Source organism: Cibotium barometz, chromosome 60 (genome assembly GCF_041138505.1).
Source record: "Cibotium barometz isolate CiBa-2024 chromosome 60, ASM4113850v1, whole genome shotgun sequence".
NCBI lineage: Eukaryota > Viridiplantae > Streptophyta > Polypodiopsida > Cyatheales > Cibotiaceae > Cibotium > Cibotium barometz.
The window spans coordinates 28,741,374-28,767,216 of NC_141105.1; the positions used below are offsets into that span (position 1 = coordinate 28,741,374).

The 25,843-nt window shown below is 44.2% G+C and overlaps 1 protein-coding gene across 1 annotated transcript in view; it reads right to left on the minus strand.

The window, feature by feature from the left end:
• Nucleotides 1-308: 308 nt before the first annotated feature.
• The window catches only part of LOC147605212 (uncharacterized), a 227,846-nt gene continuing 202,311 nt past the window's right edge, over nt 309-25,843 (minus strand). Inside the window, exons 12-14 of the mRNA XM_086794043.1 lie at nt 20,248-20,433; nt 18,371-18,431; nt 309-650 (exon numbers count right to left, since the gene is read on the minus strand). Coding sequence (XP_086650169.1) covers nt 631-650; nt 18,371-18,431; nt 20,248-20,433 — 267 coding nt within the window. The 3' untranslated portion in view covers nt 309-630. The remainder of the gene's footprint in view (nt 651-18,370; nt 18,432-20,247; nt 20,434-25,843) is intronic.

The window sequence follows — 25,843 nt, forward strand, 5'->3', positions numbered from 1 at the left end:
CTAAAGAAACACCACTGTGCATTGCAAGACTAGTCAATGCCCTTAGATCGGACAATCCACGTGTCGTGGGGGATTTCAATGATTTCATCATGATCATGATCATACTTGAACGATGAAAACCTACTTTTAAAAAAAGTGTTCTTTTTAGTAAGGTAAAACTTAAGCAAATGAGGCTTTCATATTTAAGAGGGGAGGATATCGAAAATTAAGTTGCACCCTTGTGAATTCTCAAGTGAGCTATTCTCTTTTAAGACTTAACCCTAGATTCCAAGAATATTTTAATTATTACACTCATATATAAAATACCATTTGTGAATAAAATACAATATATATAGGATAACTTTGTGTGCAAATACATGTCACTCCCACCACATAAAGCCCCCCTAGAACATATTTTTGATTTAAAATCAAAATAGATTGGGTACTTTTCTTTCCAGAAAAATCAAAATAGATTGGATACTTTTGTTTAAAAGAGGAGGTGGATCCTTCAATCGACCTATAACCCCAAAAAAGGATTTTTTTGCATCGGCTACTCTGTGCCAGAGGAACCGATGCAAAAAAGGCTAGGAGACCTTGTTTTGGAGTACAATTTCTCGAATTGGGAATCGGTTGCCGCTGTGCTTTGAGTCTCTAATTTACCAAATTGGGACCTGATTAGAATACAATAATAATGCACAAAATCAATGATTCGTTAGTTGTTCCATGTAAGACAACAACACGCAACTGAGTAATGGCTATAATATATATTTCCATTGAAAAAACACATACAATTTCCATGGGTGCAGGTGTATGCTTGTGTGCATGTGCAAGTTTGTATTCTTGGAGAAATCTAATGTTTAAAAAACATTAATACACGTGCATTTCCATAAGGTTTTTCCTCACCAACCAGCGAGAGAGTGAATCGTTGCTCATGGGAGTGCAGAGGAGCACAGAGCATTTGGGTATCTTTACTCAACCTCTTGGGTAGATTGACAATTGATCCACTTGGGATGCTGTTGCATGGTTCACCCACGGCTTCTTTTTGAGGGCAGATCTTGTTATTATGGGGGAGTTGTCGTATGTGGATTTCAGTGGCTTGGATGTGCTTTTTGAGTATCTCGGTCTTGGGCGGACACAGAGGTAAGAGGACATCACCCTTCGATAGTCCCTCCGTCCTCTCCAGTCACTTCTCACTGGCTCCAGACAGGACATCGGGCAGCCACTTAGAGCTTTATCTTCTCATGATGGCAATATTATATTTTTAATACCCATCTTCTTTCATGATATATATATATATATATATATATATTCAATGTTAACGTGAATCAGTAAAGTCATCAATTCTGTTGCTGAATTATTGAGAGGGAGCCAGGTGTAGGCGAGGAAGCCGAGGATATAAATAGGGCCTGGAATTTATTTTTTGTTTTTCAAAAACGTCGATTACGGCAGTCAATAGATTTTTTTGCTATTGCTACTACTTCCAAGTACAAATAACTTGTTTGTTCATAATTGTTTTTACAATATGACTAATAACAAAAATCAAAAGGGAGGAGAACGCCTGTCGTCATAAATGGGATGACAAACATACCCTGTCTCCACATCGGATCAAGAACGGGATCGGATGTGTGTGTATATATATATATATATATATATATATATATATATATAGTGAAGATGTATTTTTATTAATAATAAGAAAAGAGTACATGTAAACTCTGGGATAGTCTTCTCAAACAATCAAGAGAAGAACTACCCACAGAAACTGCTCAATCCAAAATCCTCTCAGTGAGTAGTTTCATTGCAACTGACTCCAGTCTGTTTATACTCACCAGACTAGCAATGTTAGCTTTCACTAAACAAATAACTTTCTTAGGATCTACACTTTGCATGCCATCATTAACAAAGACCAGAGTGTTCCTCGTAGACCATATCTCCCACAGGCATGTAAATCTTGCAAATCCAAAAAGGCTATTACTCTCCTCTGCTGGACCAATCTTTTTACCCAAAACCCAATGGGACCATGTACATTGCAGCCCAACAATGTTCCGCCCCCATTTAGAGCTGTGTCCAAAAGAATCTTAATGCCGGGCAATCCCAAAAGGCATGCTTGAAATCCTCGATGGTTGTTTTGCATCTTGGGCATATCCCTGAGGCCATACTTCTGATCATCAGCTTACAGCCTAACGGAAGAGCCCCAACCATGATTCTCCACAAAAAAGTCTGAGCATGTGTTGGCAGTTTGGATCCCCAAATTCTTTTGCATCTGGATTCCCAACATTTGTCCGGCCAAGCTACTTTCCATATTGTATTGAAATGTTTAAAATCTCTCTCCTCTTGCATTAACATCTGATAAAACTTGGCGGTTGATTCCCGACCAAGGGGAAGTCCATCTGTCCACCCCCAATCTTTGATCCACCTTTCCGTAAGCTTAGAAGTATTGATAGTTAGCGTCTTGAGCTTACCAATAATTACATCCAGATGATTCTTATCAAATCTTGAGAGACCATACATGACAGATAGCTGATCCTCCTCTCGCCACCCTAGAAGAGGACCATCCCAGAAATCCTCAAATCTGCTTATCCCTTTGTTGTTGAGTCTTTTGCTCACTTTGGGCTCAATGAGGGCTAATGAGGGAAAAAAAACTGGGGACCACCAAACATTATACATGAATAATGAATTTCCTGTGATTCTGGGAGATCCCTGCCATTGAATGAGGGGAATGATCCTCTTCCATTTCTTAATCAGAAATTCAGCAAAGGGCATATTTTTAAAGACAAGTGGGAAAAGATCTTATCAATCCAAGAGAGTCCCCTCCATTTGCCTTGCCAACTCACAGTCATATTCAGAGAAAGCTCTTTAAGCATCCTAGTCCAAGGTTGACTCTGCTATAGAAAGGAGGTCAACATTTTTGGCATTCTCGCCATTGCATGTGTTTCCATGTCTAGGATGCCAATTCCCCCATCCTTCTTGGGTTTACACTCCTTCTGCCATGCCAAGAAGGAACATGGTCTCTTGCCCTGCTTATTCTTCCATAGAAAAGCTTTAGCATAGCTTAAAGCTCTCTTCCAAAGGCATGCTGTAAAATCTATACGAAAACATGCCAACAACACCATGTTTACTATTACTACCCTTGAATGAAAGGGAAGAAATACGTTGTCCCAAGCTCTAAATTTGGCTATGAATTTGTCCATAAGCCAGTCTGCTATGTCTTTACCTGAAACATCCACTCCCATGGGGCATCCCAAATGTCTAAAGATCTGGCCTTTGTTCACAACTTGGCATCCCCATCTGGTTACATCGAAGGATTCATCCTCGGTTAAACTGATTAACATTCGGAGCCAGAAGCATCTGCAAAGACTTGTACAATTGCCAAAGCCTTGCTAACATTATCATTGGATGCATCCAAGAAGAGAAGTGAGTCATCAGCAAAGCATTGAATCACCATCTGCAGTTCATCATTCACTAGTAAACCTTTTATTTGATTTTCAGCAGCTGCCAACTCAAGAGCTAGAATCAAAGGATAAGAAATTACAGCAAATAACAATGGAGCAAGAGGGCAGCCCTGTCTGATCGACCTTTTCAGGTTGAATGAGCCAACCACAAAGCCATTGAGCATAAGACTTGACTTAGCACCAAAGCTGAGCACATAAATAATGTTTGAGATTAAGGGTCCAAAACCCAACTTGGCAAGCACTCTGCTGAGAAATGACCAATGGACTCTGTCATATGCTTTCTCTAGGTCCAGTTGCAGCATGATGCATTTTTGCTTCTTCTTCTCTGCCAGCTGTCATGACCCTGTGAAAATGGAACAGCACGAGTGTGGGCATGGTGGTTGCTGAGCAAAATAAATATTAAATGATTCATATTTGGGTGCCCGGACAAATGGTATGATGTGTGGACATCCTCAAGTGTGAAGGGGGGACCAAGGACATTATTATTTGTAATGTTTGAACCTTGGGGTGGCCCCTAGGCCTAAGTGGCCCCTAGGAACTTTAATGAATATTAAAGTAAGGGGCCTAGGATATTTTTAGAGAGACGAAACTCCACTTTTGGAGTTACACGTTTCTCTCTCTCTTGCTTTTGGGAAAGCGTGCAAGCTGCATGCGTGGAGAAGGAGAAGAAAAGAACGCTGTCGATTGGTTGCTACTGGTGTTTGGCTACGTACAGAAGTGCCCGTACAGACAGGCCGTACAGTCCACGTGGAGGCTGCCCGTACAGTCGGCTGCTGCAAGTACAAGGTACGGCTGCTGCAAGTTCAGGCGGCGCTGACAGGGACTGAAAGTAGGTACAGACCGTGCTGCAGGTTTTGGCGTCGGCTGCTGTAGGTACAGGTGTACGGACAGGTACAAGTTCAGGCGGCGTTGGTTCAGGCTGCGCTGGCAGGAACAGACAGCAGGCGGCTACTGTGCAAGTGCTGATCTGTACAGTACAGGTGGCTGCAAAGATTGTACGGACTGGTACATTAGGGTTTTACTGACCTGTACGGACAGGTACAGCTGGCTTCCGTACTGTTCAGTCTAGACTGCAGTCTGTTCGGAAGTCCTGAACAAACTGCAAGTGGTGCATCTCCAGTAACAGGCGGTGTTTTATCAGAGCATAGTTGGTATATCAGTCAGGTGGTTGCAAGGAGGAAAGTACAGGCAGTCTTTGGCAAGTACAGACTGGTACATTCAGTTCCTCCGTTGCAAAATCACGCACTGAATCGGTAAGCTTTGAACTTGTCCATCTTTCTTTCTTTCCATTGGCTTATGTTTGTTGCAGAGTTGTGTTATCTGGCGCCTTGTGAGAGGAGGGGTATGGCAGTTTGAAAGGGTGGAAACAAAGATTGGATAGTGGATGTGTATGTGAACTGAGTTGTGGAACCATGTACATGGGATATGCCAGATGTGTGCTCAAGGCTGCCCTGCTAAATTGTCTTGGTTGATCAGAGGGAAGCACAGTGTGTTGCTTTTGTAGGACACAGATCTGTGTGTGAATCCTCTGTGCTAAGAGGTCTTGAGGGCTGCCAGATTGGACATACAGGTTTATTCTCCTGGCTGGTTTTGTTGTACTCAGCTTTACATCTCATTGAATTTGAATAAAGAAATACCGAAAGGGGCGCCAAGCTTTGGGGCCAACAGGTGTCGATTTCATTTCAGTTTTTGGGACATTCTAGCTCCAGTTAAATTTGTTATTTATTTGGACTACAAGTGGAAGGGTGACTGCTAGTCTACCGCACTTTCGTTTCTACCAGAGGCCGGTTTCAAGGTTCCGTTGCCGGGACCCATCATCAACTTTCTTAAGGGGGTGAGCTCGTGGTTGACTCGAGGAAAGTCATTGCTGAAAAATTCAACAACATGTCTGATACAGAAGACGAATATTTTTATAATGAAGAGGAAGAGCAAGAGACCTCTCCTGAGAGAAATGAATCTGAGGATACTCTTGCAGGAGAACAGGCTACAGATGATGAACAATATGAGGATGTAACACAGCCAGAAGATATGCCTAGTAAAGAGCAAGATGATGCTCAGTTTAAAAATCGTTTGGCCGGTGTAATGGATGTGTTTATGCAGCTCACACAAAGTGAGAAGTTTGCTGAATTTATGAGATCCCGTTCTGAGCCTGAAAAGAAGAAGAAGAAGGTGCGTTCTAAGAACCTTCCTCAGGGTCATAGTGGTGCCTTCCCACAGGATCCATCTTTGCCCTTTGGTTTGACAAATGCACCTGCCACATTTAACAGAATGATGGACAAGATTTTCCGGCCTCATAGAGCGTTTGTGGGCACATTCTTTGATGATATGATTGTGCATTCACAAATTGAGGAGGAGCATAGAAGACATTTGGCCATTGTGTTTGCAGAACTCCGGAACCATAGGCTGGTTATTAATGGCAAGAAGAGTGAATACACTTCTTGGGGCATATTGTGTCTAAGTATGGAGTCTGTATGGATCCATCGAAGGTGGAAGCAATTCTTAATTGGCCAAATTTGAGGACCGTGCATGATGTACGCAGCTTTTTGGGATTGTGTTCCTATTACAGGCGGTACATACGGTATTTTGCTGAAATTGCTTCGCCCCTTCATGCCTTAACAAAGAAGGCAACTCAGTTTAGATGGGCTGATCAGGAAATTACAGCCTTCAAAAAGCTTAAAGAAAAGCTTACTTCGGATCCAGTATTGGTATTACCGGACCTCCGAAAGGCTTTTGTTGTCCAATGTGATGCATGTGGAAATAGCATTGGGGCAGTTCTCATGCAGGAAGGACATGTGATAGCCTATGAGAGTCGAATATTGCAAGATGCCGAGAAGCATTTACAGGTTTATGAGAAAGAGATGTTGGCTATAATTCATGCTCTTTCTACTTGGAAACACTATTTGCTTGGGGCTGATTCACTGTGCAGACAGATCATCAGACTTTGCGTTATTTCAAGCTTTCAGAGAAGCATATGCGATGGGCAAACTTTTTGTCTATGTTCCACTTCCAGATTGTGCATGTGGAAGGCAAAAAGAATGTAGTGGCAGATGCTTTGTCACGCAAGCCACAGGTCTCAGCAGTTTCACTTGCTTATCATCATGAGCTTGATGAAATGAAAGAGCAGTATGCCCATGATGAGGATTTTGAAAGGTTGTATGATCAGATGTCTGAGGGTCAGCGGCATGATCATTATACTCTCAGAGATGGGTTTTTGTTGATGCATGGTAGACTGTGTGTTACCAGGCAATTGCGCCTCAAGGTTATGATTGAAAGTCATGCTCCACCGTATGCAGGTCATAGAGGTATTGACGCCACGGTAAAAGCAGTGGAGACTTTCTTTTATTGGCCAACCTTGAGAAGAGATGTTGATGCTTTTGTTAGGCAATGCATCGTATGTCAGAAGGTAAAGTTTGACCGTCAAAAGACACCAGGGTTACTTCAGCCTTTACCTATTCCTGATAGACCATGGGAGAGCATTGCCATGGATTTTATATTTGATCTTCCACGGACACAAACGGGAAATGATGGCATCTGGACTATCATATGCAGGTTCAGCAAACAGGCTTCATTCCCGTGCGTAAGACGATCAAAGTTGATCATATGGTGAAGTTGTTCATGGCGAACATCTTCAAGTATCATGGCTTGCCTACATCTATCATTAGTGACCGTGATCCACGGATGACGAGTTTATTCTAGAGAGGGTTGTTTGACAACATGGGTACAACTCTCAAGTTTTCATCTTCATTTCATCCACAAACAGATGGTCAATCGGAAGAGGCTAACTCCACAGTGTTAGATCTTCTTAAGTGTTATGTGTCAGAGCACAAGCAACAATGGGAAAAGTATCTTCCTTTGGTGGAGTTTGCATATAACAACACTGTCCATACCTCGACGGGCAAGGCGCCTTTTGAGATTGTGGAAGGCGGGAAGAAGGTACCACCCATTTTGCATACAAAGGATAAGATCTTTGAGGCTGATCAGTATGTGGAGAATATGGATGAAGCTTATCGGAGAGTTAAGTTGGCACTCCAGAAAACTCAGCAAAAGCAAAAGAAAGCAGCAGACCGTCACAGACGTGCATTAGAGTTTGCATTGCGTGATTGGGTTCTTTTGCGATTTGAAAAGGCTAGGCTCAAGAAGATGAAGGGTAAAGAGCGCTTATTCCCTAAGTTGAGCATGCACTATTATGGGCCTTTTCAGGTATTGGAAAAGATTGGTGAGGTGGCCTATCGCTTGAAGCTACCAGATCACTGGAGGATTCACAATGCATTTCATGTGAGTCTCCTTAGACCTTTCCATGGGGATGTGCCTGAGGATGTATCAGATGAGGCTTAGCCGGAAGTTGAGGAACTTGATGAGGTTCTTATTCCAGAGCAGATACTGGCACATAAGGAAAGAAAGGTACGAGGTAAAGTTTCCTGTCGCTATCTTGTGAAGTTCAAGAACTATTCACCGATGGATGCGAAGTGGATGGAGGAAGGTGACTTAACAGATTCACCTCAAGTTTTGCAGCTTTATCTCGATGCCTTTGAGTTGGAGCCGACTCTTGTTATGGCTGACTCAGGTTCAGCAGAGCATGGGTCTCGAGCATTACCTGATGCTCAAGAGGGGGGTAGCACCTCCACTCCCTTGATATAGACAGGCTCAGGTCGCTTGGTGCAGTTTTTATCTCACCCGAAGGTACTGATGGCTGACAGTACATCTGCTTATGGGACTTCTATGATATTTGTGTACTAGTCACATTGGATGTTGTGGTTGTGTATGGTTCACAGTGGTATACAACTTGGACTACTACTACGCCATTGGTTTGCAGTGAATGTTGTTACATGTGCATGGCTTAGAGAGATTGGGACGCTGATCTTGCCATATTATACATTTCACTTTGGCTATTTTGCTGTATCACCAGAATGCAATCGAGGACGCTTGCCATTTTTCAAGAGGGGGGTATGTCATGACCCTGTGAAAATGGAACAGCACAAGTGTGGGCATGGTGGTTGCTGAGCAAAATAAATATTAAATGATTCATATTTGGGGTGCCCGGACAAATGGTATGATGTGTGGACATCCTCAAGTGTGAAGGGGGGGACCAAGGACATTAATATTTGTAATGTTTGAACCTTGGGGTGGCCCCTAGGAACTTTAATGAATATTAAAGTAAGGGGCCTAGGATATTTTTAGAGAGAGGAAACTCCACTTTTGGAGTTACACGTTTCTCTCTCTCTCTCTCTCTCTCTCTCTCTCTCTCTCTTTTGGGAAAGCGTGCAAGCTGCATGCGTGGAGAAGGAGAAGAAAAGAACGCTGTTGACTGGTTGCTGCTGGTGTTTGGCTGCGTACAGAAGTGCCCGTACAGACAGGCCGTACAGTCCACGTGGAGGCTGCCCGTTCAGTCGGCTGCTGCAAGTACAGGGTACGGCTGCTGCAGGTTCAGGCGGCGCTGACAGGGACTGAAAGTAGGTACAGACCGTGCTGCAGGTTTTGGCGTCGGCTGCTGTAGGTACAGGTGTACGGACAGGTACAAGTTCAGGCGGCGCTGGTTCAGGCTGCGCTGGCAGGAACAGACAGCAGGCTGCTGCTGTGCAAGTGCTGACTTGTACGGTACAGGTGGCTGTAGAGACTGTATAGGGTTTTACTGACCTGTACGGACAAGTACAGCTGGCTTCCGTACTGTTCAGTCCTGAACAGACTGCAAGTGGTGCATCTCCAGTAACAGGCGGTGTTTTATCAGAGCATAGTTGGTATATCAGTCAGGTGGTTGCAGGGAGGAAAGTACGGACAGTCTTTGGCAAGTACAGACTGGTACATTCAGTTCCTCGGGTGCAGAACCACGCACTGAATTGGTAAGCTGTGAACTTGTCCATCTTTCTTTCTTTCCATTGGCTTATGTCTGCTGCAGAGTTGTGTTATCTGGCCCCTTGTGAGAGGAGGGGTATGGCAGTTTGAAAGGGTGGAAACAGAGATCGGACAGTGGATGTATATGTGAACTGAGTTGTGGAACCATGTACATGGGATATGCCAGATGTGTGCTGAAGGCTGCCCTACTAAATTGTCTTGGTTGATCAGAGGGAAGCACAGTGTGTTGCTTTTGTAGGACACAGATCTGTATGTGAATCCTCTATGCTAAGAGGTCTTGAGGGCTGCCAGATTGGACATACAGGTTTATTCTCCTGGCTGGTTTTGTTGTACTGAGCTTTACATCTCATTGAATTTGAATAAAGAAATACCGAAAGGCGCGCCAAGCTTTGGGGCCAACAGGTGTCAATTTCATTTCAGTTTTTGGGGCATTGTAGCTCCAGTTAAATTTGTTATTTATTTGGACTACAAGTGGAAGGGTGAGTGCTAGTCTACCGCACTTTGGTTTCTACCAGAGGCCGGTTTCACTAGCTCTTTCCCTAATAGAGCTGCATATATGTTGTCCATTATGGATCTCCCCTTAATAAAGCCATGTTGTCTGGGGGAAATCACCTTTTGCAATAATGGAGTCATTCTTGTTGCCACAACTTTAGCTATGATTTTATACAAGACTGTAAGCATGGTGATTGGCCTCCAATGTGAAAAACATTCGCAGGCCACCTGTTTAGGAATCAGTTTGATTAGCCCTTCCTTCACACTACTCTCCAATTGTTGATGCTTGAAGGCCTTATTCACAATGAAGGTGACTGGAACCTTGAGATATGACCAAAACTCAAGGAAAAACTCCACAGTAAGGCCATCCTAGCCAGGGGATTTATCCTTCCCCATTACTTTCAAAGCATTCAAGCATTCATCTTCCTGGATGTTCCTCTCAATCCATTTGGCTTGGTCCAGCTCCACTGCCTGAGGGATAATGTCAAGAAGCCAATTTTCAGCACGGAATCTTTCCGTGGACTCATCCTCCTTCAGGCTTAGAGTATCCCCAAGGAATGCGGTCCAGGCCGCAGCCAAGTCCTTGGGGTCTGAGATCATTTTACCATTGCTATCCCCAAGAAATGCGGTCCAGGCCGCAGCCAATTCTTAGAGTATCCCCAAGGAATGCGATCCAGGCCGCAGCCAAATCCTTGGGGTCTGAATCTCTAGCCTTGGAGATGTATTCTCTATCCCTCTTCTCTTTGAGAGCTTTGAAGAAGAATTTCGAAGGGGTTTGAGCTTGACCAAAGTACAGCTTTCTTGACAATAATCTCCCTTTTTGAGCTCTCCTGTTTTCTATCTCCTCCCACATACTTTTACATTTGATAAAATCTCTCAACTCTACTTGTGACAAGTGTCTGGACTGTCTAATCAAAATCAAAGCATCCCATTCCTCCTGCAGTGCTTCTTGTTCTTTTCTCCTCTTTGCTGCCATGTCCTTTCCCACTTTTCTGATTAAGCATTGCATCTCTCCCACAAATTTCACCCATGCTTGGACATCGTGATAAACCCTTACTTCCAACCTTGCAATTGCAGCTCTAGTTCCATCCACAAAGGCATCTTCCCTGATGAGAGAATTATTTACAATGAGTTTCCTCTTATGAAAAGGCAATCTATCCTCAGCCTAGCAATTATTGCTCTCCCAAACCCACCTCAGGGGAAAGTGATTAGAAGAAGTGGTTGCGTGGTCAACCCATGCCTTAAAGGTGTGAGGGATCCATTCCGCATCCTTGTTGAAATAAACTCTGTCAATCCTGGAAGAGCTAGAAATATACTGCAAGCTGAAATATGTATGTCCTGGTGTAGAACTCCAATCCCCAAGGTCCCAAGCATCCACCAGCCTCTTTTGCATAATAAGCTCTTCCCATTTGGTTTTCTCCGAACCCATAACTACATTGTTAGACCCTACCGATCCCTCTGTCTGACCACCATGTTAAAGTCCCCAGCCATGATCCATGCTTTCTGATTATCAAGACCACAAATCCATTCCCACATCTCCTTTCTTTCTTTAGATGAGTGTGTTCCGTACACATTAATCAGCCAGAATTGTTCATCTCCCTTGGACACTTCAATAACCAAGATTCTGCCCGAGGGATGGTTAGCTATCATTGTGGGCTTCCTGAATTATGTACAACTGTCATCACCCCACTGTAACCATACTCCAACCCCCCGTAAAAAATCTTTATTCTCTTGAATCTCTGCTTCCTCTTAGCTTTCTTACCATAGAGTTTATGCTCCTGCAACATACAAGCATCCAGCCCCCATTCATTTATGTGATCCCAAAATGCATCCCGCTTATGTCTAGCATTCAATCCTTTAACATTCCAAGACCATCCTGAAAGTCCCATACACTTTATTGTGGTTGAGAGTCCAGTACTCTCTCCTTTCCCTCCTATGAATCTCTCAGGACCTCCGTGCTATGCAGAACCTTTCTTGACATCTGAACATCAAGATTTGAGGGCATGTCCTGCATATCAGACTCCTCCTGACCAAGGATTTCAAATGCATTCCTCACATATATAGGGGAGGCAGAGTCGGTTCTATTTTTTATACTTCCCCTGTTGAAGATCTCATGCCATCTATCTTCTTGACTCTCCTGGACCATTTCCTCTAAGTGGGGCTGAAACTTATCCACCATCTTTGCTTTGCCTTTCTGTTCTCCTATCTTGCCAATATCCCTGCTGGATGATGGAACCTCAGAGGTAAGCAAAGAGGTCTCTCTTCTGCTGTAGTACGTTTGCTCTAATGTCGGAGATTGTGCTGTTTTATGTTGATCAGAGTTTTTCCTTTCCTTGTTCATTTGTCCTTGCTCTGGGGTTAAGTGCTTGCTTTGCGCAGCCTGCACTTGCCCAGTCTGCAATTGTTCTTTTGCTTTCATGTAGTCCCTGGCAAAATGACCAAATTTCCCACAATGGAAACAAGCCCTTGCAAATGAACCAAAATGTAAGCTAATTCTTAGCTTACCATATTGACCCAGGTTTATATTCATTTCTGAGGGGGTGGGAACCTCTGTATCCCAAGTAATGCAAACCTTGTTTGAGCCCTTTCCAAGGAATGGATTAGAGGGAACAAACAGGGGTCTGTCAAAACATGCAGCGGAAGTGATAACCAAACTTGCGTTCACAAGAGCAAGTAGAGTGCAAAAAATAGACAGCACAAGAGACAGAGAAATAGGCGTGTAAACTCTTCTCTATACACAAGATCCCGCACAAAACTGAATGATACAATGGTGAGGAGCATGGGGCCTATTTATATGCCCCATGGATGCAGTTGGCCAGTGCAGGAGGGCTCCACGACTGAAGAAAGCAGGTCAGCCAGCATAGAACATCTCCACGATTGTGTAAACAGGTCGGCCAGCCCCCAACCTTGGAGTCTGACTCCATCCCCTCCTGTGTTAAAGAGTTCTTGATCCTTCGTACTCTGCAGATACCGCAAGATCCGCAATCCTGCATCCCAATGAGACTTCAATGGTGTATGCATAAAAGAGCTCAACAGCCCCACGGAGAAGCTCAAGTCCAATCTGGTGTTCAGCAACCAGATCAATGAACCAACTAACTTCCGATACTGCGAGGCATCAACTGGCTCACAAGGATCAGTAACGGTTAACTTCGTGTTTGGGTCCATCGGCGAAGTAATAGGCTTGCAGTTCTCCATCCCAACGGCCTCAAGCAACTCATGAACATACCGCTGCTGAGAGATGAAAAACCCCCTTTGGGTCTGCCAGATCTCCAATCCCAAAAAGAAGTGGAGTAAGCCTAAGTCGGTCATCTCAAACTCTTTTGACAAGGCAGCCTTTGTTACGCCAATGTGCTCCACATGACCGCCGGTGAGAATGAGATCATCCACATAAAGGATGATAATCGTGACCATGCTGCGTTCCCGAAAGAGATACAGGTTAGGATCTGCAACCGATCTCTGAAATCCAATCCGAACAAAGGAATCAATCTTCTGATTCCAAGCCCTGGGAGCCTGTTTAAGACCATACAAGGCCTTACGTAACCTGTAAACCATCCCTTCTGATCCTGGAACAATAATGCCTGGAGGCTGCTCAACATACACCTCCTCCTGCAGGTCACCATTAAGGAACGCAGATTTTACATCCATTTGATACACGGGCCACCTCTGAGAAGAAGCAAGGGCAAGAATGGTCCGAATCGTGGACATCCGTGGTGTTGGTGCAAAGGTATCTTCGTAGTCGATGCCTGGCCGCTGAGCATAACCTTTAGCCACAAGTCTGGCTTTGTGTGTCATGTGCTTTACATGATTGATCACTTGTGGTGTGCCGTTGAGGAAAATAAATGACCAGATTCTGGCGTTGACACGATCCTACATGTGTGCCTGTGCCTCTCGGTCCTTCTTCATTGACAGTAACTCCCCTTCCTCTGCTTCCGGCCGTGGAACCCCAATGACGATGAAATCAGCAAGGTCATATGACTCCAGCACAGACTCCATCATAACCTTCCAGATGCCGTAATTGTTCCCGTCCAACTGACGGTCCACAGGGAACGTGGGGGGGAGAGTCGGAATCTTCACGTGCTTCTCAGCCATCTCTAGTAAATCTGCCATCTTGGGGATGAAACTGAAAAGGGTGGGTGGGTGGGAAAAAAAAAACTAAAACCTGCAAGTGGCTGTCCAGCACCTTAGCCCGCCTTCCTCTTGCACCTTCTCTTCCCGAACAGTCCAAAACAGTCCACCAATCAGCAATCTAACTAGTCCCCCTCTTGCTCAGAAAACTCCCAAGATCTATCACGAGCCTAGGGCTCTGATACCATGTCAAAATATGCAGCGAAAGTGATAACCAAACTTGCATCTGACTCGCCCAAAAACCTGCTCATATAATGCATAGATGCCCCATGTCATATTTGCTGGTATGCCAAGAGACTGCAGGCGCTGAAAAAGCCTCTCGTGGTACTGTGTCAAATGCCTTGCGAAAATCCACAAAGCAGCAATAGAGCTTTCTCTTCCTCACTTTGGCTTGATCAATCATACATCTCAAAGTGAATACATGGTCAGTGGTAGAGAAAGCTCTCCTGAAGCCTGCCTGCCCTACTGAGCGTAAACCTGCTTGCTCAGCATATAAGCTAAGCTCTTGCTCCAACACTGCACCATAGAGTTTGGCCAACACGTGGCCAACCATAACCGTCCTGTAGTTGCTCGAATCGAGCATATCCCCTGTTTTGTGGATCAGCACAATGGTGTGCATCGTCCACTCCGTAGGCAAACCCTCTGCTAGTGCCCTGTTAAACAGGTGTGCAAGAAAAGGAGCCAAAGAATCTACTGCATAAATGAGATGCTCACCCTGTAGGCCCATATGGTTGGCCGCCCGTCCATGCTGTAGGCAGCGGATAGCTTCCTTTACCATCGAGTGGGTAAAGAAGCTAGCTGTGGTAGGTCAAGGTTCCTGTGGCTGAGGTATAGGTGGCTGCTGTGGGGCGTGGTATAGGCCCTCTACAGATGTGTGCCATGTCTGTGGGTCTGCAATGGGTGTCAGTGTCCGGGGCTCTCTGAAGTGCTGCCATGAGATAGGGCTATCTCTACTCATGAAGAAATGGAAGATCTCTAGCTCCTGTATCTCTGCGAAGGCCCGCCGCAGTGTGGACTTGGAGCAAGGGCATGGAAGGCATCGGAGCTACTTTCATCTGCTTACACAAGGCGTCGGTTGTACCAGATAGCAAGGCGGCTGAAAGCGCATCAAGATATAGCAAGAAGACCAGGCGGCGCAGCTTTATGGATTTATGTGACGAGTCGGTTGGCCAGCACTCCAAGATGTCCAAAGGGGCTATAAAAGGGGCATGTGCTCATTGTAGGATTCATTCATTCCTTTAAGGAACGGGTCCAAGTTAGGGACTGTTTTGTGTGATGTTCACCTTTTTAGCAAGGCAGCCTAGGGCTGTAGACTAGAGTACCTTTTTGTACTATATGAAATATACTGAATTTCCAGCATCTCTCTCTCTCTCTCTCTCTCTACTCTCCCTTTTGTCTGCGTTTTTGCATCAGCATGTTCTAAGTGGTGTTTAGGGCTGAAAGAAGACTCCCAGAGCTTCCGCATGTTACAATATGATTCACACTCCATGCAATGGGTCTCTAGGTAACGAGACCAACCAATTTTTGTGTCCAGATGGCCAACACCCCCCCATAGACCTAGTGGAAGGCGTCACTATAGTAATCCAGGGAATCCCATTCTTGCTCAACTTTGTGGTGATCAAGCTCCCCTACTCATTACTCATTGGTCGATTGTGGCTTAGAGTACAGGAGTACTACATGACTGGGTTCTCACCATTTGTGGATTCCCCAAGAGCACAGATCACAGGAGCTGAAATTAGGAGGTCTACACCAAGGGATCTGTGGTGCCACAGTAGCCCCCACTTCATCTCCCAACCCTCAGCCGACCACGTCTCGGCCCATGTCTAAATAAGGCCTTGTCCCCATGGTGATGAGTCGGAACTACTTGACTGGCTCCAAGTGGCGGAAGGCCTGACATCCTACATGACATTACTGAGGTACCAAAGTGACTCAACCAACTCTCAATCAGAGCACTAAGAGGCAGTAGGTCTAGGGGAACTTGTCACGGGCCATCACAGAGGGCGCAAGGTGGTCAAAACCCCCTAAAATAAGGTCGAAAAGCACCCAACCGCAGGCCCTACCGCTCTCCCAATGCCCCAGGACAGAGGGCGCAGGGTGATCAAAACCGTCTCAAATAAGGTCGACAAGCACCCAACCGCAGCCCCTACCGATCTCCCAATGCCCCAACACAGAATCTACACTTGGAAGAACCTGCCACCCCCTGGGGGAGTGTCCTGAGTCTTGGATGGAAGAACAATACGGCACTTTTCCAATTTATCAACAACTGGCTCACAATCCCAATCTCCTCTCCAAAGCAACTAAGACAGGGAAACCCCTCTCCCTTCCCTCTTGCCAAAACCCTGTCCAGAACATATTGAAGACCTACATGTTAGGCTTGTGCATAACTCCTCCAGTGAGATGGGCTTGTTGATTGAGCTTCCTGGGAAGCAGGTCAGGCTCCCTTTCATCCAATCTAAATGGGTGGCCTTCTCTTCTCTACTAGACTTAGATTTCAGTTGGGAGGCTATTTGAGAGGGGTTTTTCAGCAGAACTGCAGAGGTGTTATGGAAGGCCTTGCACAGTCATGAGATGTATATTCATAAATAAGCATGTGGTGTACTCCTCTCTCGAATACTGTGCAGCTGGATAGATGCACATGGCCCTTGGCACGTTGGGTTTGTGGGATGCTTTGATTAAGATGTTGTAATCCAGTTCTGAAAGACATATTTATTATCTCCCGAAAACAAAACGGCTAGTGTTAATGCATCCTTGTTATAATCAATCATAAAGAGCCACATATAATTCAACCACCTGAATTTCATTTCTATTAGAGTAGAGACCCAGATAGTATGGCAGAGGATTGCATCAAAGAGAGCCATTTTATCTCCTTTGGGACACAGTAGCTTGGCTCATGGGAGATGGAGCCTCATGTCTTTTATAAAGGAAAACCCAAAAATCAAAGGAATAATGCAGATTGTTTCCTTAGATTTTGTACCAAAGTCATTCCAACCACATCAATCCAGACTGGACACTTACTGGGAGAGCATTGTTTGCAGATCTAGAGATCTTCCTATCTAGGGGGCAATGATTGCACTCGAAACTTCCATATCCAATAATTCTCAATTATGTGGTCAGATACTGTTCAATCCATCTGAAGTAGTGTTTAAGATACATCCAAAGAGGCTTTTAAGCATGTTTTGAGAGAGAGCTCCTTCTTGTCTACAGTCTAACACAGTAATGAGCATTCTTTGGAATAATTACATCCTAGAGGTGTGTATATCAGCCCCACCAAACCATTTGCACCTGTTTTGGAGAGTATCAGAAAGAAGTTGGTGTATTGCAACTCTATGAAGCTAGATCTAGTTTTTATGGTAGTTGTAGTAAATCAGGTCCTACTTGGTACAGCTTGGTGAATCACTTCTTACTGGTACTTTTCAATCTCGTGTTAGACAACTTAGGGGGCTGCTTCAATTATCTATGTTCTGGACTCTGGTTCTGATGGCCACACACGACTCCAGAGTGAGGATTACTTGGAGAATAGATCACTGTTAGCTAAACCAGTAGTTCACTGCCTTCTTTCAGGTGATCACTGATCATCCACGTTCCATTATGCATGGAGGATACTTAAAGAGTGGGGGTCTAGCTTGAGGACTTATATTATACCAGTATAAGTCTTTACCTCAATTGTTAAAGGTGTGGCACAGATTGAGGTGAGGACTTTGACATCTTGCTGCTACTCATAATTAAACATATGGACAACTTTTAATGAGTCTATCAAGGATGAGCATGGACAGCAGCTTGAAGAGAGTGGCTGTATGCAAGTGGTCCAGATATACAGATTTTCTTTTGGTGGAAAAATTATAGTCTGGTAAAAGTCCGAAAGTCACAAATTTCTTCTACTTCATAGCTAATGATGCTGCCAATTCATAGCCGTCATAGGTTCCGAACCATATTTCTTTAGATGTGGCGCCCCACATGGACTATGTGGTGCTCCACACAGTCCATTTAACAGTGGACTGGGGGATTAGTCAAATAGATACTGAGTAAGAAATTATTGGGGCCTGACTGCATTGCAGGGTTGGGATGTCCTTGTATGTATGCCATTGACAGAAACCACACCTTCCACACACAAGCATTATCACTATTTTCTCACTTATAAGCCATTTGGAAGAGTTCAGGAGTCTTCTAGGACCCCTTTTATAGACAAGAGGCATTCATGTGCCTATGTGGAGATATGGCCCCTTGCTGTCTGGTACAAGGTTTGGTTTTGTATTGAACCATCACATTCTTGATTAACCAGCAATGATCTTATTATTTGAGTGCATCCCTCCAGAAAGACCTTGGTTGTATGTGTTTTCTATTTCTTATGAAAAAGCTTCCTACTTTGGGAAAGTAGAACGTCATACAGTTAAAGTAAAGAATTATTGTTGGATAAGTGAAACATTACTTAGAAGTGATGTCTCAACTTGGAGACTTGAAGAATTTTTGTGTACCTGTCAAACTGTTGACATAGAAATCAAAAGGACCCCCGTCACCTTGGTACCCATCGATCATCTAAAAACCATAAAAATACACTTTAGTTCATACGACATTTTATGAATTTTTTTAAACAAGAATTAAAGTCTTTGCATTTGAGTTAAAGCACAAACATTGACTAAGAATGACGAATGAACAAAGCTCCACCTCTAGCGCCATGCATATCCAGTGGGCTGCCTGGGCGGTTCTTCTCCCTTTAGTGTTGGATTGGAAGAGGTTCATGAGTCTCATGGAGGATGAGAGAATGCTTCGCACCTAGCACTCGAGAGGCACTAGTTAGAGCATTATGCAAATGAATGTAGCCATACCCAACCACTGGATCACAGGGAACTTCGTGGAAGGGCCTCATCACTTATGGTTTGGGGTATTTTCAGGGATAGGGGTACCTCTTCAGGTCATGTGCCTTCACACTTCAGGTGAGGATGATGTACCGGTTTTTTACTCCATTCAGGATAGATGGCTCTTGGAGAGAAGTCTTGGGCAGGATATCATTGAGGGTCCGATGGTCCGGCCGGTGAGAGTGGTGGTGGGCAGGGCAGGGAAGCACATCTATATTGATCCCTCTCAAGGGATGATTACGGACTCTTGGAGCCTCTGACTATATGATGGGTATCTTATCAGAGATACCTGCACTGGGACCCCGGTGAGTGGGAGTGGAGGGATGCTTTTAGCCCCATAAAAAAAACATGCCCTTCTTCAGTTACACTGTGTGGAATGCCAGACACCTGGTTGTGGGACAAATCCAGGGAGTCCCTACTTTTAGACCTCATTGGGAGGCTTATGGGATCACCCTTGACATTCAGAGATTTTGGGTGGTGCTTGTGGCACGCGTACAGGGAAACAAAGATTTCCTCTTTTATTTAGCTTTCTCTATATGGTGGCCTTGCCACCAACCAGTGGAGATTGGTCATTGGTGCTAGCCCAGCTTGTCCGAGATGTGCACGAGCTTTAGAGACACTCTACCATTGCTTATGGGGGTGCAGGCATGCACAGAGCATTTGGATTGTAATAGCACACCTTTTTGGGAGGATGAGGAGGGATGCCTACATTTTTTGGGGTGCTATTTCTTGGTTGAAACAGTCGGGCCCACAACTCAGGTTTGAAGGGAACACGATAGAGATATGGTCATGCGGGTTACCCAGGGGGTGGGTCGGCGGTGCCGTCTTCAAGACATGACAGAGTCAGGCTACGTACCACCAGCACAAAGATTGGACACTGCATGGGAGATCATTGCTAGCATCATAGCTTGGCACATCTGCAAGGCTCGATGCACTGAGACCATGGAGGGCACTTTGGCTTATGATACACAGTGCATTTGTAGGATTCGGTATGATATTATCCACACGCTCATGGCCACTTTGGGCCAGGATTCATGGATCTTCGAGGGCTGTAGAGAGAAAACGTACCAATTCATGAGAGAATGGGATCATGGCATCTTTTTCACTCTCTCTCATATGGGACCTTGCTGGCAGGACATGGCAGAAGATTGGTTGAGATTTCCCCCTTGCTTGGTCTGAAATCTCCCTTCTTGTGAACTTTTTCATACTTAATAGAAGTCTCTTTTCCAGAAAAAAGTTACCAACCACCCCTCTTGGCAGCTCTGGGAGCACGGCCCAAAACTAAGACACAAAAAAAACTCCAATTCCCCTGAAGCAACATTACAAACACTTAAGGAGGCTTTGAAGAAAGACATGCTTAAGCCTATTGTTGTCCTATATTTACTTTGTTTTGAAAAAACTAAAAAATAACATAAATTCAGAATATAAGACCACTTTTGAGCTGAAAACGATGCTCACAAGAGATCCATAAAGTTGTCATGGTTGGTTGCACTCACAAATATATAAACATGACCTTTAAGGAGTGTAATCATAGACAGGGCAGATGCAGCCATGCAAAAGTCGTCGTTGCAAGCCACTTTTACAAGGTTTATTGAGCTTCCGCTTGTGGAGAGTTTCTTCTCATAAACAGCTAGCATTGAGTCGAATTGTGTATTTTCCCCACATAATGATACATTGACTATCTGTTCAAGGAAGCCATGTTAAGATTCAATAATAATGTTTTAAAAAAAGTCTAATAGCTATTCTTCCCAAGGTAAGAGCTTTGAAGTCATTTCAAGCCCATAAGTTCGTTACTTTTTACAATTAAGAGACTCGGTCTCATTGAAAGTTTAATTTAGTTAATGACTTCTAGTACAAATTATGATAAATATAGATGCTATATGATTTGAAAGAAAAAAGGCCACTAGAAATCTAAGGTATTGTGACAACCAGGGCTGTAATCAAGTATATAACCTCACATTAAGGTATGCATGCATAAGGTACTTTGACACCCATGGGTGTAATTGAGTGTATAACCTCATGTAACTTTACAAACTCTTTGCTAAATTCTGGTGCACCGTTTTCACCAAGTGCTTTATGAGGGTCTGCATCCCTTGCAATATGGCTTTGTTCCTAGGCGGCAGATCCATGATAATATTGGCAATGCTCTCATGGCTATTGAATATGCAAAATATTCTGACTAGGATGTTTTTATTATGCAAGTGGACTTTGCTAAAGCTTTTGACACGGTCAACTGGGATTTTATCTCACAGACAATGGCTCAGATGGGATTTGGGCCAAAAATGGCTAATGTCATCTACTGCTTGTATGCTGACTCTACAACCCAATGCATCCTTGGCAATCATCTTTCTCAATCTTGGTCCTTGGGTCGTTCGGTCAGACAAGGGTGTCCACTCAGTGCCCTCTTATATGCCATTGCCACTCACCCACTTCTCAGATACTTGGATCATCTTACCGCACAGGACCTTCTCATTGGTCTTCAGATTCCTGGAGCCCCTCCCTTTATGGCTCAGGCATATGCAGATGACTCCTTCTTTATGCAGCATAATTCTCCACAGCAGTTGAAGACTCTTATGGACACTCTCTCTATATATGGCATGGCTGCTGACCTGCATGTCAATTTTGACAAATCCAGCCTCATACCTCTGCATTTATATGATTGGCATGTTCTTTTATGGCCCGGACACATTATGCAGCCCTATGATGTGGTCCGCCATCTTGGTTACCCTATTGGCTGGTACATCACTAGGAAACAACAGTTAAAGTGGATTTTTGACAAACTTCATGCCAAGCTCCACTACTGGAAGCTCTCCACCTGGCCACTCCATGTTAGGCTCCGGATTGTCCAGTCGATTATCATGGCCTATGTTCAGTACTATTTGCCTTTGATACATTGGACCTCTCAGGACACTTCTGCTTTCATGTCTCAAGCTATGGAGCTGTTATGGAAAACAAAGTCTTCTGCTAAAGCTTTAAGACTTATGCGGATGGCAAAAGTTTGTTCCCCGAGGATGCATGGCGGATTGAATGTGCTGAATATTGCGCATCATGTCTTGGCAAGGAAAATTCCTCTCCTACTCACCTTTTTTCGTCAGACGCAGCCATGGACTCATATGCTTGCAACCATGTGCACGAACTTACGTACTTCTGCACATGGTGCATGGATCACTGATCACTGGGAGGTCATTTTGGGCAGATTTGTAGGTTCTATCCCGGGCTGCCCTTTTGCTACTTCACTTATTTGCGATTGGAAACAGGTCCTTTCGCATGCTCATTGGGCACCCTTCCTTTTGTCTCATGCCAATTCCCTTCGGCAGGAAAGCATTTACTAGAGTGCTGTTTTTGATTCTCCATTGGCCTTGCAAGAGCCGATTCGGGCATACAATCTTAGCAAATTGGGGACTAGGTGCATAAATGATGTTGTTGATGCTACTGGTCAAATGCTTTCCTTCCCTCAGGCTATGGCTTCCTATCCACTAGCCATGCATCATAGGTTCATTTGGAGGAAAATTGCTGACTTGCTGCAGCCTTTTCTTCCCATCCCTCCTTTATCTAACAGGGACAGATTACAGGATTGGCAGTTACACCCGGTGGGCTCAAATTCTCGTCCTGTTATTCTTTCTGACCTAACGGTTAGGACGACATACTCTTTCCTCCAGCCATCACCATGGATTCATTCACATGCTAATTCTCTTTGGCATATGACAAAATCACTTGCTTGGTGGCGAAAGAATCTTCGCAATTTATGGAGGAGTAAATTGCCTCTCAAGAAAAAGCTTTTCCTATGGTGTTGTCTTACAGGTTCCTTATCTGTGGGGGTCACTCTTGCTAAACGAAGGATTGCATCTGCTTCTTGTCTTCGATGCATGGCCCCTTCTGAAACGGTGCCTCATTTGTTTTGGACGTGCTCCAGCACTAAGGCCTTCATCCGCAAAATTTCCATGTTACTTCGCCTTCGTTTCCCTAACACTTTTTTTGGGAAACACTTTTGGCTTTTTGGCAGACTCCCTACAACCACGGTCCATTACTCTTTACTTTTGTACTGGGTCAGATATTGGGCTTTCTGGACCATATGGCAGGATCACAACATGAGATATTTTGGGAAACCTTTTTTGCAATCTTATCAGTATTTTAGAAGCTCCTTACGGCAATCTGTTTTTATGATGCTTGCCACCAAGGAGATCTTCATCAGTCATGCCTGGAAATAGTTTCTCTTTGCCTCTGATTTCCCGTTGAGGCTCTCCATTTTGGAGACTCTCATGTAAATTTCATTGATAATATACTGTTCATGGATTTACCAAAAAAAAAGTATAACCTCATGTAAGGCATGCGTGCATACGCTCAAAAGTTTGCTCTCAGCAGTAGAGTTTTTTTAAAAAGAAAAGGAGAAACTTAAAAAACGATAGCATGTTTTGATAAAGAACCATAGAAATCCTATTTTTCTCTTACTCTTAGCTCCTAAAAATGCAGGTAGTACACACACAATCTTCATTCTCTATCAGCATAAGCCTCCCATCTTAGTAGTTCCATAGTAGCCATCAAAGCTTCCTTTATAGGAGCACATAGGTGTGGGACTTAGCCATCTATCCATTGTATCACATCAATAATACAATATTGTTCTCCATCTCTGTTGTGCAATCTGAGTTGAAGTATTGTGCTATAAAAGATTCCCTTACAAGTTGATCATTTTCTTAATTAAAAAAAAACTCATAGAGAAAACAAACTACAGTTAAGGTAAAAGCAAGGCGGATTTTCCTTCCCTTACCTATGCGAGATGTACTTTCGTCTCTAAAGGGGGTCCTTCATTGACCATGAGATCTGGTCGTTCCTACTTTGAGTCCTTATGAGGATTTTCTCCTGGAACATCTAGGGTCTTGGGGGCTTTTTTCCATGTCGGCGGAAACAAATTGTCAAAACTCAGCTTCATTGTGCAGTTACAGTTACAGGTGGACCTATGGATGTATTGCTCTTGCAAGAGCATAAATTGGATGCTAGCCAGTATGGGAGATCAGACAAGCTTCTCTTGGGACACACCTTTTGGTCACCAGCTGTTGGTACCAAAGGTGGTGTCTGTATCTCTGTTTCAGCTTTGATCTTGCCTTGCATCATTGGACATGGTGTCATTTTGCCTGCGAGAGCTCAATGGATCCTCCTTATGCAGGGTACTACACGCATCGGTATTCTCAACCTTTAGGGTCCTAACCATAGAGGTGAGAGGATTGTCTTCTAGAAATCTCTCACTACGCTGATGCCTCTTGCCGACCACTAGATTATTGGTGGGGATTTTAACATGGTTGAGATGCCAATGGATAAAAGAGGTGGACATGAGGGCTTGGTGCATTCTCTTGAAAGAGCGTCTTGGGAGAGGTTTATACTCTCCATTCATGGCAAAGATTGTTGGCATGAGGATGACATTTCGAGGAGACCATCCACTCTTCTTTATTCATGGTATAACAGGAGAAGGGATGTAAGATGGATTTAAGAACGGTTAGAAAGATTTTATGTGGATGATTGGGTGCTAGACAGAGGGGGGCATACTTTTATTGCTACAGGCACCTCTAAATTGGATCACTTCTCAGTGGTTTTATGCATTCGAGATCCAAGTTACCATGGATCAGCACCCCATGTATGCATCCTTAATCATTTGTTCTCAGATGCAGAACTATCTCGTCGTATGCTTGGTATTTGGAGATCTCATGATTTCTTGCAGGCCTCGCAAAGTTTGGCCTCTGCTCTTTGTAATATTAGTGAATGTTATCACACATGTGCCTTGTCTAAGAGGCAAGAGGCCTTGGATTTAGAAAGGGCTATTAGACGTAGACTGGCTACTTTACAGAAAGAGCATGAGAAACATCCTCATGCTCAATGGGTTGCACATTCTTTATGTACTATTGGGGCGGAACTTCATCACTCTCTTGAGCAACGTGCGGAGTACCGTTACCATGCCCAGGAATCCTTTTGGACCCAGATGGGTGGCAGTTGCAACAAACATTTCTTTGCTACTCACGGTCCATCTCATGCAAGAGATAGTGTCAGGCAGTGCAGGATTCACATGGCACTCTTCACTCAGATTCTCTTATGGTTAGACGGATTGCAACTGATTTCTATCACCAGCTTCCTAGTGCTGAGCCGCATTATGATTTGAGACACAGGGCACAGAGGAAGGTTTGGAATGCGATGCCACATTTGATCATTGAGGAGATGCGTGCCGTTCTGGATGCCCCTCTTTCTATGCAGGAGTTCTGTCCTGCTCTTCATGCCATACCTCATGGTAAGTGTCCAAGGAAGGATGGCCTCTCCCCCGTTTTTTCATTACTTTTTGGGATGATATTAGGGGTGATATCACATTGGCTCTCCAGGAGATGTGGGACACAGGTTCTATGCCTTCTTCTCTCACTGAGGGGCTTATCTGTCTTATCCCTAAGAGTGGGGATAAGACATTGATTGGCCAGTGGAGACCTATCACCTTACTTGGGACTGCATATAAGATTGTTGCTAAGGCTGTGAGCATCAGATTGTAGCCAATTTTGTAGGATGTCATTCATGATACTCAGAATGGATTCTTACACGGAAGGAGCATCTTTGATAACATTTTCTCGTTTTGGGAGGCTGTGGAATGGGCCAAAGTGAGCAATCAATCTTTAGCCATTCTGCTCTTGGATTTTGAGAAGGCCTATGATATAGTTGATTGGGATTTCTTTGAGGGTACTCTTAGCCATATGGGTTTTTCTCAAAGATGGATCAAGGGAGTTTCATGCATGTATCGTGATGTCAATAGAGGAGAAAGGTTTCAGATTTCTTGCTCAGTATGGCAGGGTTGCCCTTTAGCCCCATTATTATATATTATAGTTGCAGAGGCCATGAGCATCTTCCTCCGCTCCACTGCTGGCATTTCTGGATTGAGGTTGCCTCTTCGTAGTCAAGAGGAGCTTGTTGACTTTGAGTTAGCTGATGACATAGCCATGTTCTTGGACGCCTTACACATGGTTATGTTCCTTCCCGGTAGCACAGGAAGAGTTTTGTTTGGCAGTAGGGGCACTCATTAATTGGCACATTTCTGTTGGTTTTTGGATTAGTGACTCACTGAGAGTT